General features: G+C 44.1%; 1 protein-coding gene across 2 annotated transcripts; it reads left to right on the top strand.

The window, feature by feature from the left end:
- The first annotated feature begins 5,663 nt into the window (after positions 1 to 5,663).
- FYTTD1 (forty-two-three domain containing 1) lies at positions 5,664 to 20,441 on the top strand. Of its 2 annotated transcripts, none has more exons than XM_075716378.1 (9): positions 5,664 to 5,766; positions 9,119 to 9,250; positions 12,362 to 12,507; positions 13,305 to 13,417; positions 14,192 to 14,288; positions 15,344 to 15,405; positions 16,264 to 16,338; positions 17,158 to 17,284; positions 18,394 to 20,441. In XM_075716378.1, exons 1-9 carry the CDS (start codon positions 5,664 to 5,666, stop codon positions 18,487 to 18,489), a joined length of 951 nt encoding a protein of 316 aa, XP_075572493.1. In that variant the 3' UTR covers positions 18,490 to 20,441. The 2 variants fall into 2 exon arrangements, with proteins under 2 accessions (XP_075572493.1, XP_075572494.1); XM_075716379.1 differs by lacking the exon at positions 5,664 to 5,766 and adding an exon at positions 6,529 to 6,557.
- The last annotated feature ends 536 nt before the right edge of the window (positions 20,442 to 20,977 follow it).

Here is a 20,977-nt window from a genome sequence, read left to right as displayed (position 1 = left end):
AGAGGCTCGGCAGCTGCTGCCGCGGCCGCGGCTGACGCCGAGCCGCCGTCACCACCACGGCGGAGACAGCACCGGGTGCGGCCGCCGCGGCCCCTCCGGCGGCCCAGACCCTCGCCCGCGGCAGGGCGCAGAGCGGCGTGCCGGCGCCGGGCGGGCGAGGAGGCCCACGGGCTGCCCCCAGAGCCCAGCTCACGGCGCGCTTCCTCCCACGAGGGACCGAAGCGGGGGCGGCCCGCCGCGCTCCGCCAGCGCCGCTCCCCGCGCGGCACGGGGTGGGGTTCGCTTCCTCGCCCCGGTCACCGGGAGGCGGCGGCCGCAGCCCCCGGCGCGCCGGGCCCCCCGCACACGCGTGTCCCTCTCCCGCGCCACGCCGCGCCCCCGCGCGCGGCCCCACCTGCTCTCCGCGCGCCCCTTGCGGGGCCCGACCTCCATCCCGGGCGCGCGCGGCCCCGCCGCCGCCGCCGCGCCACCGTGCCACCGTCACGTGGGGGCGAGCGCCCGCCCCGCCCCGCCGCGAACTACAGCTCCCGGCATGCACTGCGCGCGGCCGCGCCGAGGCGGGGCCCGGCCGCCATGGCGGGCGTCGCACCTCAGCTTCCCGCCCCTCTGCCGCCCTCCGCCTTCGGAGAGCGGGGGCCCACGGGCCCTCGGCTTTCCCGTCAGGGGCGGCCGCTGGTGCGGGCTCCGCCGCCACCCCCGTGGGCACACGGGTGCGCCTTTGGCCGCGGTAGGGCCCCAGAGCGGTCGGCTGTCCTCAGCGCGGAAGAGCCGAGCTGCCAGCCATGTTACTGTCAGCCCGCCGAGTGAAGTGTTTGCGCCGGGGTTTGGCCGCACCGCAGCGTGAAACCACAGTGGTCGCTAACCGAGATAACGGCTTGCCCGCTCCGGCTGCAGAGGTGGGGAGAAACTGGCGATGGCAAGGGAAAAAAGAAACTGGCGATGGCAAGGGAAAAAAGAAACTGGCGATGGCAAGGGAAAAAACAACCAACCAACGTGTCCCTGGCAGACAGCGCTCGCATTGAAAGTACCAGCAGAGACAAACGGAATGTTTCTGTTCTGTTGCCCACGGTAAAGAGGATGTGAAACAGATTACAGAATTGTATGTACTTTCCACCAAAAAGCAGTGCAATGAGAAAGGAAAAAGTGATGCTGCTGCCATCAGACTGAGAACAGATGACAGATTATCACAGAAGACAAAACCCAGATATGTCTCCAGAGTTGTCTGATGCCTCAGAAATCAAAGGTAGTCTTTTGCACAGTGGAAACTTCATAAAACTGTTACTTTTAATGATAAGAATATGCTGCTCGCTGATGCTGCATACATGAAGACACACCCTTACATGAAGACTTTCTATGTGGCTTATCTTACCAGTACAGTACTAAAGCAGCGTTTGGGGGAACAGCATTCCATACTGCTATTCTTAAAGCAGTAACAACAAAACATTTTTCAGAAGGCACTTAATTAAGAGACAAGGACTCCCCATACATAGTAATTGCACACAAGTGTGGAACAACAACTTCCAGCATGGTTGTCAGTCAGGCAGAAATTTTCTTGCATAGAGCCTAAAGCACTGATTGCACAGGTCGAAAACGCTGGCTGTACATGGCATGTTTGGTATTGGGGCATCAGACTATGTGTTAACTCTCACAGTAAAAATATTGGAGAAAGTCAAGTCATCAAGACTATTGTGATCATCCAATGATGATCACACCTGGTGAAATGGAGCATGCAGATGAAGCTGACAGATCTAATTTAGCTCCTAAATCAGGAATTACAAGATTCTTCTAGCTCCACAAGTCAGAAATAGCCTGGATGTTGCTTAACAGTGATTTTTTACGTTTCTTCAGAAAAATCTCTCCTTTTCCCCTGCTTCATGATGTTGTTTTGCACGTTACTTACAGACACTGTTTACTTAACTATTGTCAATGCCTGTGTCAATTTAGAGAGCATATAAAAAATCATTCCGTCAAAAATAAGCCTGATCACACAGAGCCTATAGTCACACATAGTTGCGTTAGCTTCTGGGACTGTGCTGAGACTAAACCGGATTCATCCTCCAGCATAAAATCTGAGGAGCGCAAATAGAGGTCAATAATTGTAAATGTATGAAAGCATATATGTATCCTTTTGCTGAACAGTAGCAGAATTTGGAACCTCACAGACCAACTGCTGTTTGGGGAAGATTCGGGTGACATAAAGTCAGTTATTGATTCAATGTAATTTCTTTACTTGTTAAACCTCACAGAGAAGGCAGGATTGGAAGTTATTGGTAGATGCCAGACAATTTCATGTGAGGAATAAGAAGCTATTTTTAATAGGGTAGCGTCTGTGCCCCTAGGGAAGCAGAGACCTCCTTTGGAAGATGCACTTGAATAGCTCACCTGTGTCTGGGATCAATGTAGGTGTGATAATTCCACAGCCCACGACATACAGCTTGGACTAGACGTCTCCCTCTGGCTTTAAATCTATGAGTGCATTTAGCACCCGATTCTTTCAGTGTGGTTTCTGCTTGGTAATTGTAACACCCAAATTTCAGCCAGGATGTTCAGCAGGTAACATCTAGTCTGCAATTCCTCCACAATGTACCGTAACAACAGGGTTACTGGGCAGCAAAGCCGTGAAGTCTCATTTTAGTGAGGAGATAACTGGTGCTCAGGAAGAGCCTGGGAAAGGCCCAGGAAAGAACCAGCCCCAAAACTTACTACGGCCTGTGGATGCTTTAGACACACTGTCTTCTTACAGTGGCTACAAACTCCGCAGGGCTGCAGTTATACTGTACTTTATACAGTACAGTTCTTACAACTTACAACTGTCAATGCCACATGGAACTGTTGTTGTGGGGCTAGATGCTGACACTATCCTGAGAGCTAGACAGAAAACCAAGAGCCGATGTTTGCATCGTTGCCTCCATGATCCCTACGGCATTTCAGCCACTTTGAACAAGAAGAGAAAAACTCTTCAGGATCAGAACCTTTGCCTGGTTCTCTGTTGTGCTGAGCAGCAGCCAGCTGGTGTCCTGTTGGGTAATAAATGCAACCCATGGATGTGGTACAATCTGGATTTTGTCTGATTTCCACCTATCACGAGGGCAGGCAGCATCTGGCACCTTTGCAATTAGCATATTTGTTTTGGGTAAACAGAGCATTTGTTTATCAATATGACACAGTCACCAGATGGATCTGTACCTTATAGCATCACAGGAATTTGGTTTAAAGCTTTTTTAAAAAATACATCTTTTATTTGACACCTCTATTAGTATTTATTGGTCATCTGGCCATAGCATCTTCCCTTTAGAAATGGAGCCTGACTTTTAGAATCTCAAGTCCCACTTGTCATTAAATCCCACTTGTCATCTGGAGGAAAATGCATAAATTATCAAGTATGTGGCTCCAAGACTCCATGTCTGAACTTATGCTGCACATGGAGAGCACAGAGAAGAAAATGGGGTGGAACTCGTAGCCTCCAGCACCATGGTCACGAGCTCCTCCTGCCTGAAGGGAACATCTCTCACTAGCTGAAGATGTCCTATGACAAGAACTGAGCCATTCTCTTCTAGCCAGTAGAAAGCGGCAAGAGGAACATCCAGGAGCACGTTATTGGCCTTATTTTAAAAGGGAAGAGATGCATAAAGAGTGTAAGTGGAGAGAACAAGGCCTTGTCAACAGTCTGTAGCACAGGACAGAGCAGAGACCAGAAAGCCTCAGCTCTCTCCTCTCATGCTTGCTTTTCATGCTAATACTCCTCAAAAGATCTCCAATTCTGCAGTTAAGGGGCAAAGGCCTGCGTAGTATTTAGGTGCAGGTGCCTCCCAGCACAGAAGGGCAGAACTGTGCCTGGGATTACACACACAAGGAGTCAGCTGTGGATTGGGTACTGAGGATATCGCATTTACCACAGAGTATTTATTTTAGCAAATGGGCATATGGAGTACGTGGGCAGTTAATGAAACGTGGGAGTGTTCCTGCTGCAAGGAGAAGGTCGTGTGCAAGGTTGTGCATATGAAAATATTTATTGCTGCCCAAGGGCATTTGCAACATGGTCCCTGGAGTCTCGGTACAGAGCTCTCCCTCTCTGGAGGCAGTCAGTCAAGCCCTGAAATAAGCTGCCCTTTGGTCACGTTGCAAAGCCTACTGAAGGCCAAGGGCAAGGGAAGTCAACTTTTGAACGGCAGCCTCAGCACAGCTCCCGGAAAACACTCAGGGAGATGTGGACAGTAATGCCAGGTGACCACTGCAAACAGGGGAAATTCATCAGGATTTTCCTTCCAGCATTTATTGCCCGGTTTCTGAAGGAAGTCCAGCCTCTTCGATCACGTTGTCTGCCCATCTGCTCCTTCCTTTACTCTCCCTGCAACTCACTGACCAATTTCAATCAACTATGAGCAAGACGTAGAGATTTTAAAGATAATTACAATCCCCTAAATTTAATAAAGGGAGTGCCTGATGAAGGAAGTGCCACTGAGTGAAAAGACGTAGATCCCAGCCCTGTTACAGCTCATTTAGCTGCAGCCAGCTGACCACAAGGTATGCGTGTACTGTTGACCCACCACTAATACACACAGCTCCAAAGAATGCAAATATACAGGCGACAAAAAAAAAGGCTTCACTAGATTCCTTGTTCAAAAAACCAAGTTGCTAAGTTCTCTTCTGAATTTCTGAATTATGTGATTCTGACCCGAAACTGGAGAAGATAACAACTCTGAAAAGAACCCAAAGAAAACAAAACGTCAGTAGCCATACTGTTCTAAGTAGTAATTTTAAGCCTAACGTGGTATTTTGAAATAGGAACCTGGTTTGAACCCTGCTGTTTGACGTTTGGGGACATAATTCTGTTAGAAACTAGCCTGCGTCGCCTTGGCTGTTTACAGGACAGGTTATTTCTCTCGGCCGCACTGGGGTGGCAGGCAGTCACCCGGCGCCCAGCCTCCCCGCTGCGCGCCCCTTCCCCCGCCCTGCATCCCCTCGGCGCTCCGCCGACCCCCGCCCAGCCCGCGGCGTCGCGCCCCGCCGCACGCCCGCCCCGTCCCCCGCGCCCCCGGCCGCACCGCGCCCCTCCACCGCCGCCAGCAGCCCCGCTCCCCGGCCCCCGCCGCCCCCGGCCTTCCCAAGGACACCCGCTGTCGCCTGCCCCTGGAGAAGCCCTTCCTGCAAGCGGCCCCCAGACGGCCCGGCCGCCCGCACCCCGGTTACCTGCGGGCCCCGCCATCGCCACCCCGCCGGGCCCGAGGCCGCCCCGGGCCCAGCCGCGGCGCTGCCACCGCCCGAGGCCGCTGCCCGGCGCGGGCCCTGAGGGGAGCGGGCAGCCCCGGGCCCACCCGCGGGCCCCCGGCAGCCGCTGGGGCGGGCGGCGGCTCCCAAGGCGACGCGGGGGGACGGGGACGGGACCGGGACGCCCCCCACCCGGCCCACGCTGCACCTGCTCCTCCCGGCCGGCAGGGGGCGGCACGCCAGTTCCCGAGCGGGGGGTGGAGCGGACGAGGGGCGACTCCTCCCCTCCCGGCGCGGGCGGCGGCTCCCGGGGCCGGGGAGAGGTTACTGCGCATGCGCGAGCTGCCAGCGCCTGCGGGGGAGGGCTGCGGCGCATGCGCGGCCGCACCCTGCGCATGCGTGCGGGCCGTCGGCTGAGTCGGTGAGGGGAGGCGGCGGTGGTCCTGCGGGCAGCCATGAGCGGGTTCGGGGCTGCGGTGCCGCTTTCCGGTTCCTCGGCTGCGGCGGGGGCCCGGAACGGCAGCAGCGACAGCCTGGAGAAGATCGACATGTCACTCGGTGAGGAGAGCGCCTGGGGCCCGCCGCTGTGGGGGAGAGGCTGGAGGGGCGCGGGCTGAACCAAGCGCTAGGGCCGGGGGGGGGGCGGAACGAACCAATGGGCTTTGCCGGGCACTGGCGCGGGCGGAACCAATGGGGGGGCGCAGGGAGGCGGCCTGCGCCAAGTCGGGCGGGTGGGGGGGCGTTAGGACCCTACCACAGCTAGGGCGCGGCGGGGGAGCGGAATGCGGGCAGGCTTCGGGGGCCTGCGGGACGGCAGGCGAGGCCCGGCTGTGCCCCCGGGGGTGGCGGGGCTCCCGGGGGTCTGGGCCCGGGGGTCACTGTCCCTACCTAGGGAGGAGCCGGGTTCAGCGGGGTGGGTCCCCTTTGTTCCATCTGGGTGTCCGCAGCAGGCCGAAGACCGGGGCGCTGCGTGCCTTTGGCAGCAGTCAGGCCCGCCGTGCCGGGGCTCTTTGCTGGGTGGCGCTGGGGGAGCGTCCCAGTGCTCGTAATTGCAGGGGCGGGGGTGGTTAGGTTGCTGCTCAGCCGGCCTTGCCTTTTTTTCTTCCCAGGCTTGGAAGTTGGTAATGGCAAGTCTCCTTTGTAACTCCTCTGCAGTATTTTACAGTCAGATCAAGCGTGAGGTTGTCTCTACCACGTAGTTTCCTGTGACAATCCGCCCCGCTTTCACCCCTGCCTTCCCATTGGTTGTGTGCATTAGGAAGTTGCACAGGCTCATTGCAGATCTGCAGAGCTGGGTCTCTCCAGTGTATCTGAGACACTGACATCCATGCTGTGTAGATTTCAAAGAGGTAACTCGGAGTACTTCTGCTCTGGTTCTATGTGCTGAGTCCCCTTAACAGCTGGGGACACATTTGGTGCATTACTGGAGTGCATCTTCCAGTTTAGTTCCAGTTATCCCAAAAAATTGGTTTTGTATACTCCCAAGATTGCTCCATGACGCTACCAGAGCATGGTAGATAGGTACTATCAGGAGACTTGCTTCAAAAAGTGAAACCATGGTGTGAACTGTAATGTTAACGGTAGACTTGGCCTTTGGGGGCCACCTTAAAATAAGAGGATTTTTACAATTTTTCCTTCTCTAAATGATCCAGTGGAGTTCTTTGTTTTGGCAACAGAGATAACTTGTGAAATGATGTTTAGAGTTTGAATGTGGAGTAGCATTACAGCATCCATATAAATCTATTTTTACTTATAGTTTAGCAGACTGTATCTTTGTGTCCAAGGCTACTGAGATTAATATAGTTATTGATTCTCAGTGGCTAGTTCTGTTTTCATATATTCTAATGTTTCTTCCTTGACAAAATTAACCTTTCATTTAGCCACTGCTACATGGCCTGGATGTTGACTAATAACAAATTGTAAAGGACTGGTGTGGTGTCATGGTGACGTTTTGTTCAAGAAGCTGTTGTGAGTGGGTGTGTCCCTTAACTTGTTTCCTTGCAAGGGTAACTTGCATGAGAACAGTGTCATATATGCCCGCTGTCCCCAAGTCAAAGATGTGTGGTCTGTTGTAAACAAAGATAAGATGCAGTCCCACATCTATCATGATATAAAAAACACCCCACAGCATTAATCGAGGGAATCTTAAGATCTAGATCTTAAGGTTTAATATTTTCTCATGTAGTAATAAAGATTAAACTTTTTGTTGCTCGTGTGTTATGTGCAACTCATCTGAAGCTAAGCTTCTAGTTTGATAATGTTCCCAGATTATTCTGCTGTTCCAGCTATAGGTTTGATCTCTGATCTCAGGCAAGATTAGAGAATGCATAAGAGTGTCTCAGCCAACAAATGCGTAAAGTCCCAGATATCCTTCATTTCCCCAAGTAAGAAAATAGCTGACACTTACTTTCTTCTATTTAACAACTTGTAACGCTGTGTGCAGCAACAGCTAACTTGCAAAAATGTAAGACGGAGCAGATGAACTGTGAAGCAAGGATCCGTGCTTTCTGAACATGGTGGGTTTGTATTGCAGGTACATAGGAATGGAAGCAGCCATTGCACAGAATTACATATTCTGCTCTAACAGTTTTGGAAGTTTTAGTTTTTGTTGAACATCAGTTTAGTGGTGCTAAGTTCAAATAATGCTCCTCATTGAGTACTAATGCTGGCAGTGATTGTTTCTGCTATTTTGGAACTGTATACCATTTTGAAGTGGCTTTGGTTTCCTTTGTCATATAAAAAGGATAGCTTGGGAATCATTCCCCTAGGGATGATCCCTTTGGTAAAGAAGATTCTATAGAAATCAAACCCTCAGTGGCCTGTATCAGTATTCCTTATCCTGATATATTTTTTCTGAGTATTCAGTCATTTTTACAGCAAAGCTGATTTTCTCTTAGCTTTACTTCAGCAGGATACAAAACTTTGTTATCCAATGCTGTGATTTTTTTTTTTCCTTTACACTGTTTTCTCTGTTCTACCCTGCCCGAGTCCATTTGAACTCTGTTAAATGCAGTAACCCCGTTCCCATCTCTTCCTGACTCAAAAAAGGATGTCCGTGTGTTTGTGGTAGCTCCCTGTTGACACATAACATTTTTATCAGTTGTGCTCTCCTGATCTAGATGCAATAAACATAATTTGACATTTTCCTTTATGTTGTTTTTGTAAACAAGCTAACAGTCAAATAAAAGCATGCCACATCTGTTGCTTTACTCTTATCTCCTGAGCCAGCTACCAGATCAGTGAAGGAAGTCAAAGCAGTGTGGCATGATTTGCACTTGACAGACCTGCTGTTCACTTTTCATCAGTTTATTATCTTACACATTCTTAAACTGATTAATAATTTGTTCAACATTGTTTCCCTGGACAATAGGTGATTGCTTTGGATTGCAGATACCTGGGGAGAGAAGTCTTGCTGTCTTTTCTTCCCATCGTCTCAACCACAGTGAACACCATGAAGATAACTGATAAGGCTGAGTTCTTTCTGTGTGATTTTTCTTAAGTAACTTAGGCTGAAAGAACTAAGGCTTGAACTGACATATTGTCTGGAATCTGCAAAGTCTGTTGGTGGTGGGGTTACCTTCTCTTTCATGGTATACAAAAACTAATGTAGTCATTCAATTTAAAATTTCATGCTGGACGGAATGCCACGATCTTTCAACTCTCCTGGATGTTATGGACATATGCAACTGCTTCTCTTTTGCTAGGGCATTATATTATAAAGGAAGTTCTGTAAGACTAACAGGAACTGGATATTTTATAGAGATATTTCTGGAAACTTAGCTTGTATGTGCTGGCTTTGCAAGATTAATTGGTCTGTTTCCCATGACTCCAACCTGCTAGTTTTTTTTCTTCAGAACTAGGATATGTCTGCAATGTGTCAAATCTTTCTTTTTTTATTTTCTGCTTACAGATGATATAATTAAACTGAACAAGAAAGAAGAGAGAAAACAGTATTCCCCCAAAATGAAAAGAGGGCTTCAGCAGAATCGAACTCGACAGTTCAGGACACCAGGCTCCAAGTGGGGAATCCAACAGCAGAAAGGTGTGTATGTCAAACATGTTGTGGATTGTGCAATGTTTGGTTTTTTTTTTTTTTTAGCTGAAATGTAACCTAATGAAAATGTATGGATTGACATGGTCAGTTCAGGTGTCTTTCAAATAGTGTCATATGCAGTTTTGACTATAATTCAGTTCTTTGTGATCTGTTTATGTTCGGTTTTGTTTCTGGTTCAGTGTGAGAAAGTCGTTGATGTGTTTGGCCAACAGGGAGCTTAGGTGCTTGATGGACTCTGTTTGACTCAAGGAAGGATTGGCTTGCTTTCTGATTTTTTAAAATTTATTTTAATTTTGGAAATCGTGTTGATACTTTGTCCCTTCTCAGAGATGGATAGAAAGAGTGCTTATGCCAAAGCCTGTATATTAGGAAATGTGGAGGCCTTGCCAGAGCTCAGAGCTTTGTGCAAAAGAGGCAGCATATTTATATTTGCTAGGTGGAATGCTCCTAGTAGGTCTTCCCAAAATAGCTGTTACTGCAAACTGTAATGCTGCCTCTGGGATATATAAATGGATAGTGTAGAGTGTCTGAATCGGCTTTTCTTGTGAAGACCTTGGGATGCAAAGGAAGCACCATGTTAGCCTTCTTGAGCCAGTGTTTTTACAGTGGAATACAAAAGTGGGAAAAAAAATCATACAGGGAGTGAAGAGAGGAAAAGTGCACAGTAACAGCTTTACTGTAGATTCCCTGAGTAACTGTCAGGGGTTTGGGTTTGTGTGGGGTTTTTGGGGGTTTTTTGTTTTGTTTTGTTTTGTTTTTCTGATAAACAGGAGTCATACTCTAAAATGATTCCCAGGTTTGAATCCAGTACATGGCCAGCACCTGCTTGAAGTATAGGCTGGTTTTACTTATGCTTCATTTTGAAAAGTACCTTTTTAGCACTGGGTTATCAAAATATGGAAAAATACTCTCTAACCAGAAAGCTTACCACCTCAATCCAAACTAATGAAGTGTTTAAGTTAATGCGTGCAATTTCTTGTTTAGTAGTATTCATTTAAAACAAATACACATCTGTCTGGTGTATTCACAGTGATCCCCATTTTGTCTTTGTTGTTGCTTAGTATTTCTTGTAGCAGCAGCTCATAGTTAGCGTCTTAGACACAAATGTCTTTGGGGATCCGTGGAATGTCGTGTTGCTCAGGGCTCAGAGGAGTTTTGTTTTTTATACAGGCCAACATAGCAGTGTTACTTAATTTGTGCATCTTTAGTAAATCGGTAACAGTGCAGGAAAATATTTTACATCGGTCATCCCAAGTGTAAGAATATTTGTGTAAGAATATTTGTGTAGTAAGTGAATTTAAGTTGTAGATTATCAAACACATAAGCTTCTATTTATGACCACAGTTGTCAAATGCAATTGTTTATGATCCAAAGGGCACAAAAGAAGCAAGTATTAGAATTTAGAATTTTAGGAGGAACTTGAGCTGCAAATACAAAACTCTGAATACAACCGTCTTGGAAGTTACTTTTCTCTCTTGGAACCTTCCCTCCTTGCCTGCCTTTGTTCTAGGAAAAAGCAAACTTTTTCTTTGCAAAATTGCCAGATTCATGACATGTTGAAATGTTGTGGATAGCTTTAACTGCTCCCTCCTATACAGCTCCACACATTTTCTCCAATTGAAAGCAAACCTCTTTGTATTGTTTTTTGAGCGGCAGGTATCATTAAATAGTTCTTCTGACCATTCTGGTTATTAGTAGCTTATGACCAATAGATTTATTGCTGCTCCATTGCCATTGAAGTTACTCTGATAAGTAGCAAATCCTCTGTTGTTTGTGGACAGCTACAGAAACCACAAACGATCGACAGCGTTCAATTCCTTGTGGTTTTAGAAGCAGCTGCCAAACTCTCTGGAAAGAAGCGAGGAACTTGAGCTGGGACGCTTTTCAGCTTTTGGGGGCAGAAGCAGAGAGAAGAACATTGTTCATTTAAATAAAAGTTGTCCTTGGTGATACACAGAATGCAACTGCACAAAACCCTGTGCAGCCTTAGCTAACTTTGAGGTTGTCGTTTATTTCAGCAGAGGGTGCAGAGAGCTTGTGAGGTCCCTTTCAGCCTAAGTAACCCTGTTTCTCAGCTTTTGTATTTGAAAAGAAGAGCATTTGCTAACCATCCACAAAATGTGGGTACATAGCAGTTTCTCCATAGCAAATTTATCTAAGCTGGGTTCTGATCGATGGCTTACTTCATGTCCCGGCTCCTGTCTCATGAAGAAGCACAGATTTCTTCTCGATGCTATGAAGTCAGATATGTCAAAGCTAGATGTGTCTGTTGCTGTAGAGCTGACTCCTCAGTCTTAAATTTGTCTTGCAGTCTGAGGCTCTAAAGAGGATGATACTTGGGGATAAAACTGAAGCATGGTCTGTATTCATAACGTGAAGCTAAATGGCTCCAGACAGGGTTAACCAAACCCTTGTAACTGGAGATTTCAGATGTTTATACTACAGACCTCAGACTTACAAGCCTTTTATATTCAAAGGCTGCTTTCAATTCTCAGTTTCATCCAGGCTGCCATGCAGACTTCTAATTGAAAACACTTTAAATGTGATGTAATTCATACGCCGTTTAATATGGTTTTGTGGGCCAATAGCTATATTCTTTTTTTCTTAAGTCACGTCTTGGGAACCACTGATCTAAATAAATAAGCTTTGAAGTTGCTTTTTTTTTCCCTTTTCTTTTCTTTAAATTAAACTGGTAATTTAAAGTTTGCTGAATGGGTGGGGAGCTGGTTTTTTTGGTTGGTTGGTTTTGTATTATTCAGCACTTGATGAAGTTCCATTTCAGAGTATTTTGATAGTTTTCTATGCCAGAATGACTCTTAAGTTGTCCCTGTAGACATGTCAACAAATTTTCAACATAAATTAATGCAACGAACTAGAGCAAAACTGTGATCTATATGAGAAGCTGATTATTGTTGTGCTAGGGCTTGGGACAGATCTACTAAAATAATCGAATGACCAAATTGTCTTCAAGTATAGTGACAGCTTCTGCTCTAAGGCTTGAAGTGTGCAACCAAATAACTGGTGTTGCCTGCATAGCGTCTTAAAGCAATAAGCTTTTTCTTTCGATAAGAATTGTTGAACTCTTCATGCTTGTTGCAGGTTATGGTAAAAATCGTTTGGGACGCAGAAAGAAGATAGCAGGGAAGAAGCGTTCTTACGGAGTTATAACTGGCTTGGCAGCCAAGAAAGCAATGGGTTCACACAAAGGAATTAGTCCTCTGAACAGACAGCCGCTTAGCGAGAAGGTAATTAATGCAATTCTAGAGGTTCATGTAAAAGCAGATTAAAAAAATGAGGCACAATGGCTTTAGAACAGTGCCACTGAAATAGAAAATGGATACATCTGTACAACCTTTTTATTAAATTGGGCATGTGTTAGATGAGTTCTTGTTTGTTTTGAAAGGGGTGGTTAATGACTAGGTTTGAAAGGGGTTTTTTAACCCCTAATTCGGTTGCAAGTCATGAAAATTGAAGTACAAAGTATATTCTATGCAAGTATGGAGGCAGTTACTTTATTTTTACAAGAAAAACTTACTAGGATTTCTTGGTTTTGCATTGCTTTGTTACAAACGAATGATTCAGCTGAGATGCAGGTGTTAAGCATGTGCCTGTTACAAAACCGGAAGCTTTTGCAAAATACTTAACTCCATGAGTAGACTCGCTCTTTTGCACTCCTCCAGTGCATTGTTGCCTACTCCCTCTCATTCAGTATTGTAGAACGGGGATTGCTTTTGGGTTTGTGAAGAAGACGTCTATTACGTCTTGTGAAAGACATGTGGAGCATGTATTTTGTCAGTTTAGGGAGATACAGTAGTCGAAAAGTAACTGCTAAGCTCTGCTTTTTTTTTTTTTTTTTTGGCCTGGTAATGAGTGGAATACAGAATTCATGAAAGTGTAGACGGTATTTTCAAATTATACTAGTCTGTGAAAGGTGGGCAAAGCCAAATGTATTCTATATGCAGTTTGTAAATGGAAATTGAAGGAAAAGTGTTTGTGTGTATACAGTATACGTATACACTCTATGCATGTATTGTTTTTTAAGAATGCACAGCGTAATTATCCAGTTTTGAAAAAGAAAACAAACCTGCAGAGACAATCCGAAATGCAGAGAAAACAAGCACCAGCCCTCAGGAGGCCTGCCCCGCTAAACAGAAGGTAAAATACCAAGTCTGCTTTCTGAACTCTTCTTGACAACTTTCTGTAGTGAGTCTTGTTTGACAGGACTGAGTCCAAGAGAGGACGGTACGTACTGGTAGTAGTAATACGGTCAAGACTATCGTGTGTATGAAGTTCTACAAATCTGGAAGTCGAGCATGGGACAAACGTGGTCTCGATACAAAGCCAGATATTAATTACTGTGTGGAGCACTCAGGCAGTACCTCTATTTATGAGCACCTGGTATTCTGCCTTTGTTTAAATCATAGGCAGCCTATATGGAAATGGCCAACATGTGGATTTCTGTAGCTTTGAAGTGACAGCCATGGTTTAGTGAACTTTCTAAATAAAATGCCGTTGTGGAACCTGGTGCCATCTTCAGTTTGATGGAAGCTATTGCATGTTTTATTTGTGCTGGAATTAACGTGTCTGTTAGAACTGTATCTTAACTGGTCTCCATGATGAAAATTTTCACTATGTGACTTTTGTGGAAACTGTAAACAAACTTTCTTTATACATATCAAGACTGCTCCTTTTTTTTTTTTTTTTTTTGTCTAATCAGCAGTGCTTAAAGTGCTGGAGGATACTGGGCAAAGTAAGAAGCAGAATTAATAACCATACTGTCCTGTGACATAGAAGTGCTAGGCTTCTATCTAACAGAAGTGATTTCTCCATTTATGAGTAATACATTGGCAGTTTCCTGGCTTGCATAGTGGTTTCTCTAAGATGTTATCTGTGGAGCCTTTGATAACTATATTTTAATAAATATTACAGGAATAACATGCCGTCCACTTTTGCCAGAATTGGAAACAAACTAAATCAGCAGAAAGACACTCGTCAAGCAACTTTCCTGTTTAGAAGGGGCTTGAAGGTAATAAAAATTACTGAAAACAACAACAAAATTGTGCCACAGGTTCTAAGCTAACCTATAACACCAATATTAATGAATCAACTTTGAACATCAGATCTGAGTGGAACCTTGAGATAGACTGGGAAATAGGCACGGGTTCTTCTAGGGAAATGTACTTGTCCTCTTCAGTTACTGTAACCCATTGAGTCTTGCTTCCTGTTCCAGTGTAGCTGGAACGTTCAGAGGGGCATGGAACTTGTCAGAATGTTTGAGGGTAGTTGCAAGGTATTAATTTTTCCTTTTAAAAGTAAATGTTAGAAAGCACTGTGCGGCTTTCAAAAATTGCCTTCGGGCGAAGGATAGACCAGAAACATGTTTTAGAATCTGATGGTGGTGGGGTTTTTTGTTTTTTTAAAGTTATTTGGGGGTTATTTATTTTAGTTATCTAAGTTATTATTTTAGTTACTTAAGGATTTTTTAGGTTTTTTGAGTAAGATCAAGAGAATAGAGAGTTTGCAGTGAATGCTAGTGGTGTTCTCGGTTTTCATTTGTGCTCTCGTTCTACATCTGCCATTGCTGTGACTGTAGGTAGCTGCTGTCTTCCATCTGCGTGGATTGCAGAATTACAGACAGGATCAGAAGGAAGAAAAACAAAACCAGAGTCCTTTAAAACAGGAGTGGGACTTAGTGGCATATTGGATATTATGTATGTTAACATTGATCAGATTAGGAGCTAGCCAGGTTTTACTTGCTGGCCTGGTAACATTTTGGTGTATCTTAGTAAAGTGTATGTTTGCTAACATAGTCCAAAAAAATGGTTCCATCTCTTTATTGATTAAGTGACTTGTTATTGACAATTTTGTTTAAATCATTTTGTGTTCTTAAAGTAATTTCTTTCCAGTGTCTTAAATGGTAATAGGGTAGTTTTCTTTCAAGTCCCTCTGAAAGTACAACCCCGTTTGTGCAGAGTGTACAAACAGCTTTCCACTTCTATTCTTGAACTGCTGTATTTCCAGCTGCTACAATGGGAATTGAAACAGTATTCAAATCCCACATCTGTATTGATGTGTTTTCAGGTGCAGGCCCAAGTGCAGTCAACAGATGATCTTGATAATCAGACAGTAAAGAGAACTCGTCAGTAAGTATTTAATTTGGAAAATGTCAGTTTGGTTACTTGTATGATTCTCATTTTAGTTCTGGCTTCCTGGCTATGATAATTGAATGGGTTTTTTTTTCCCCTGTAGGCATATCAGCTGAGTGACAGTGATCCTCCCCCTATTCTCAGTTATTTCCTAAATTATCTTCTGATTTAACCAGAAGGAGTTTGTTTGCATAAGATGCTTGCAGAAATGAGGGGGAAAGTGGTAGCTTCAGAGGATCAGACTAATCTCTACTACTCATGAATACTGCATAGACTGGAAGAAAAATTCAAATGTCAATGTTCTCCTGAGGTCTTGATGTAATTTCCATTTTATTTAATATACATAAAAGCCTATGAAGCAGTTCGCAAATAAGCAAGGCAGGTCACAAGGTGGACGCTCGGCTCTCCCCCCACGTATTCTTCCCGTATCAGTCTGTGCCTGCTGGGCTCTTTGCAACTTGTTTGTTGGTAACACAGCAGGCTAAGTAAGCAGCATATGCCACAGACCTGCAGTCTGTCACCTCTTTGATTTGCTGTGAGGACCATTTTGGCCCCATCTGTGGCAAGGAAACAATGTTTTAAAAAGGTGAACATTCCAGTCAGTGTTGTAGTTCTGGTACACCATGCCAGCATGTGACCTAGCACTCACCTGAATAGGTTTAGACAATGTAAAAGATACAAGAATCAATGGCCAAGCTTCTTGTGGATTGTTTGACTGCATCTGGTCTTGTACTGACCTATATTCCAAAAGCTTGTACCTTCTTTACTAGCTAGTGTTTTGGACACACGTTTAAAGATACTCTGACTGAAATTTCTGCAGTGCTTTTGTAAGTGATTTCTGTGTTCTCAAACTAGATGGCGAACTTCTACCACGAGTGGAGGGATTCTGACTGTATCCATTGACAACCCAGGAGCAATCATAACCCCAATGTGAGTTTTCAAAAAAGTTCTGAAATGTTCTTAACATAGCTGAAATCGCTGTTCTGAGCCATTTAGCAAGTTCCTTTCAGATAGTATTTCAGATGACCTCAAGGTCACAGCTTCTTGTGAAGACTTTTAAATCTGCCCCCTTTCTGAGTGTTTCTGAGCTGTGTTTGAATAATATTACAGCTGGATTTCCCAAGGCATCTCCCAGTTAGGAGCTTGATGTAGTGTATGGAGTTGAAGAGTGGTGGGCTGGTAGATTTTCACTTTGTCTGCCTCTTCCAAATCAGACTGTATTGCAACTGTTTTCCTCCCCTATCTGAATAAAAATGAATGAGCCCCTAGTTGATGAGTGATGGTAATAGTTCCTTCTTGATTCGTAAAGATACTGCTAGAATTCTGCTTAAAGGAAGCATTGTTGTATTTGTCTTTGGGAAGTTGATGGTACTGTTGTTTCATGAGGTGTTTTACTTTAAAAATCTCTTGAGTAGCTTTTTCCTTAGTAGCATTTTATCTGTAAGGAACACTACCAATTATTTTTTGCATTTATGGGAATAATTAACTGCAAATTATGCATTTGTCAGTAGTATTGAGAGAGAAAAGATAAGATCGCTTCCTGTTGGGACACTTGCTATCTGATAACCGTAACAAATCCTACCCTTTTATAGTTCTGCCTGACTTTTACATTCTTGAATTTGTGCCATCCAGCTATTGAGCCAGCCTGATCAAATGGCCTGATGGAAAAATTCATACCTCTATCGGCATTAAAGCTTGATTACAAAAAACATGTATTAATGTGTTCTTTCTAACATCCTTCTTTCACAGTTCCCAGAAGTTACGACTAACTTGTACTCCTGTGCCACCATTTCTGATGAAGAGGGACCAATCTGAAGAGAAGAAGATTCCCAAAGGCGTTCCATTGCAGTTTGATATTAACAGTGTTGGAAAACAGGTAAATGCAGTTTCTTTCCTTAACTGTGGAAGCAGTTTCAAGACCAATAAAAGCCAGTGATTCAGGTACTTTCTTCCTAGACTCACTAGTGACAGAAAGAGGGAACTAGTGACTACTTCTCGTTTCCACTTCCAGTTCTTCCACTAATGTGCTATGTAACTTTAAGCAAGTAACTAAACTCACTGTTCCTGTTCCTCTAGTTCATGTCTTGCATGCCCACATGCTTTAAATGGGATTTAAATTACTGAATATTTTTAAAAGCCTTCTGGTGTTCCTGCTGTGCTTGAATCAGCAAGTGTGTGTAATTCAGGGATGAGCTTCTCAGTTGTATAACCTGCATGGAACCCTGACAGCTGAATTTCTTAGGCAACTTTTGCTGTGCATCTAGGAAAAAATCAAATGTGATGATGTAAAGGCTTGAAAGATGAGCAATTTTTCACAAGATTCATGAAGACAGGCGATGCGGTGCAGGAATCTTAGTGCTGTCATTGAAGGAGTTCTTACAGGGTGACAGAGTTAGATGCTGTTCTTGTAACCAGCTCCTTACTGCCAGCTGTAGAAAACTACATGGGATCAGTGCATCGGTCTGGATTTGTTCTTTCCGTGAATAAGCCGTATGTCAAAAATAGTCTACTACTATATTGTAAAATTAATTGAACTTTTGGACCCCAGTCTACTGCCTCAACTGGATGGACTGGAAAGCAAGCTGCATTAACATGGTTAAAATGCTGCATTTGTTGAAGATGCATAGAATCTGTGTGGGGAAATGAGTGTAGTGAAAGTTCCCTTTTTCAGTCTGTCTGTCTGTCCTCAGTTTAACTTAGATTACTTTGAGCAGACTTTCAGTCTTGACATTGCGTATCATGTGTTCTTAATGAATTCTGAGAAATGCTAGCTCTTGATGTATAGTCCAATCTGATTTTTAAATGGTGCAGGAAATGATGGAATCAAATTACCACCACCACCCCCCCCCCATTTTTTTTTAATCTAAGTGAGGCAATTAAGGAGTCAAGTGATGATACAGAATGAGGAAAAAATTATTTTTGTCTCTGTTACTTTGATTAAATTAACATCTTTTACGTTTGTGTTGAAATTACTTTATTTTTCAGACAGGGATGACGTTGAACGAACGTTTTGGGATCCTGAAGGAACAAAGAACAGCGCTGTCTCAGAACAAAGGAAGCCGTTTTGTAACAGTGGGCTAACCTGACAGATGGGCTTGAGCACTGATCCCACCTACCTAAGAAACTGAGACAAAAGTGGGCAGAAGAATACAGCATACTTCACTGAAATTCTCCAGACTTCTTGCTAAGACGGTGGCAGAGCTATCTGTCTTTATTACTTTTACTTTGAATGGTAAAAGACATGCCCTAAGTGGGGGAAGGTGGGGAAACTGATCTGCTGGAGTGGCACCATCACCTGGTTGGAAAAGATTCCGTTGTCCAGCTGATGACAAACACTGATTTTGGTTCATCTTGCAACCAAAACACAAACACAAGTTTTAAAAGTTGGGTTTTTTTGTCTAGGAGTACTCAGTATCTGTTCTTTGACCCCTTTGTTATGGTAAAGATTGTGTAAGTGTTTCATTACAAACCCCATTTTAGGGTTTTTTAGGGACTGCCTATGAACTTTCCTTTGGACTGCAGTTTGGCATGGAGCCTCAGTCCATGAATACTTTGGTAGTGATGTAGCGGCATTTTTCATGGGAGCATTGGTTGTACTCCTCTGTGCTTTTGAAGTTCAGTTTTTTTCCTTTCTTGAAAACTAAATGTTTTGCATCCTCACTTTCACAAATAAAGCTTTTAGCTGAGACCCAAAATAGGTAACTGGGATGGAGACTATTCTACTCTTATCCTTAAAAGTGGTCCAGATCATATTGGAGGAATACTGCCCAGGCAGTATGAGAGTAATTTATATTACAAATAGCTCGAGTTCTTCATCCTCCTCTGTAAATGGAGTATGTCTGTCTCCTATTTTTTCTTAAACTTTTGCTTTCTATTTCTTTTTGTAAGTTTTTTCACAAACTTAATGCAATAACTTCACATTTTTGAATAATTTCATAGGAATAAATACAACAGTTCACAAGAAAGTCAGTGGTATGGTAGAGTTCCTTACCCTCCCAGACATAGGATTCTCATCTTGCATACCTTGCCCCAGAGGGTTTTCTCCGGCTCTTATAAATAGCCAGAGGCAAGCAATCTAATGGCACTTGTTTGTATATACCAAAGAGAGGTAAGATGTGAAGCTGATCAGGAGTGGTCAGACATCTTGGAATTGGCTGAAACTGGGGAACGTTGTTGGAAAAAAGCCCTCAGTTTGCCAGCATGTGTAAGGCGTTAAGCGGGAGCATGTAGTCACTTGCTTTAAGCTTAGCTTTGTGCATCAGAATCTGCAGGATGGTAACAACTGGGGCATCCTCAGTCTGAATTTATATGATCCCTAAAACTGAGGCACCTGTTCAGAATTGCTTCCAGACCAGGAACTGATGAATTTAACACTGTTCTATAGCAATGAGATTTAGGTACAGTCAGGTAAAAGAGTGATTGGCTTGCTGCATCCAGAAATGTTTATGGTGTTTGAAGTGGGTTTAGTTCCTTTTAATTGTTCTTGAAGAATTTACATTTGACTTCTAACAGAGTTGGTTTCCTTGCATTTTTATCTCAAATTCCAAGTTAACTAGCATTTACCGGAACTTCAATGTTGAAGAGCATTTGACAGTAGAAGGGCTTTTGTTTGTATAGCAGTTTTAAAGTCAGAATGCATCCTGATACTATATAGTACTTAAACCCCTATTTTTAATGTTGAAAAATATACCTTAGCAGAAGCAAACTAAACATAATGGTGTTAAGGTTTTTTTCTTAATTACTAGTAGGAAATTTTTTTTAAGAAAATACCCCACTGTTAGAATTTGAGTAGGTAAAGTGTTGTCAGTCATCCTGTTTCAGTGTATACATTTTCCATGTGCCAGGATGCAACAAAAAAAATTCTTTTGCATCAACGTAGATGCAAAACATTGATGCAATGCATCAAAAAATGCTAGTTTGTATTTAATGAGAAGATGCTTTACACTGTACCTTTTGGTATTTTTTGGAGAAGTTATTACATTTGATCTATTCTGAAGCTGTTAATTTTTTTTTTTTTTTAATAAAAAGTTACAGGTTTCATACTGTCTTGTTCCTCTTATAACCACCTGGGCAATATATTGGTTATGTGAATTTTCTGATATCCTTCAAGGGGTTCTTAATGATTAAATTCTTATTAAACGTTCTGAAGAATATACCAAAAAGCAGCCTAATTTAAAGAGGGCTTGCATTCATTGCCCAGCTTAATATCCTGAAAATTAAGCACTCCTTGGAGTGGCACTGTATGAGCTCACTTGCATTTAAATGTGTCAGCTATTAACGTATTTTTCAGTAGCACCATCTAATTTAGTGGTTTGGTGTGATTACCGTACCGGATCCCTTAATCTGCCAGCCCAAGCACTGGTTTTCATGTTGCTGTGACATGTCTTGCTAGCGAGAAGTGTCTGTAATCTAAACCTTGTATTACAGGATCAGCGTCAACACTGATAAACGACCGCGGTCGTGTTTTCCGGTGCGATGCTGGCAGGAGGCTTTCATGAGGAGTGGAAGCACTGCTATTGGTGGTGCAGGAAAAAAATACTGCCTGGAAATATAGTTGATAAGGTGTTGA

The sequence above is a fragment of the Pelecanus crispus genome, chromosome 9 (genome assembly GCF_030463565.1).
Source record: "Pelecanus crispus isolate bPelCri1 chromosome 9, bPelCri1.pri, whole genome shotgun sequence".
Taxonomy (NCBI): domain Eukaryota; kingdom Metazoa; phylum Chordata; class Aves; order Pelecaniformes; family Pelecanidae; genus Pelecanus; species Pelecanus crispus.
This window is presented reverse-complemented; position numbering and strand designations above follow the sequence as displayed.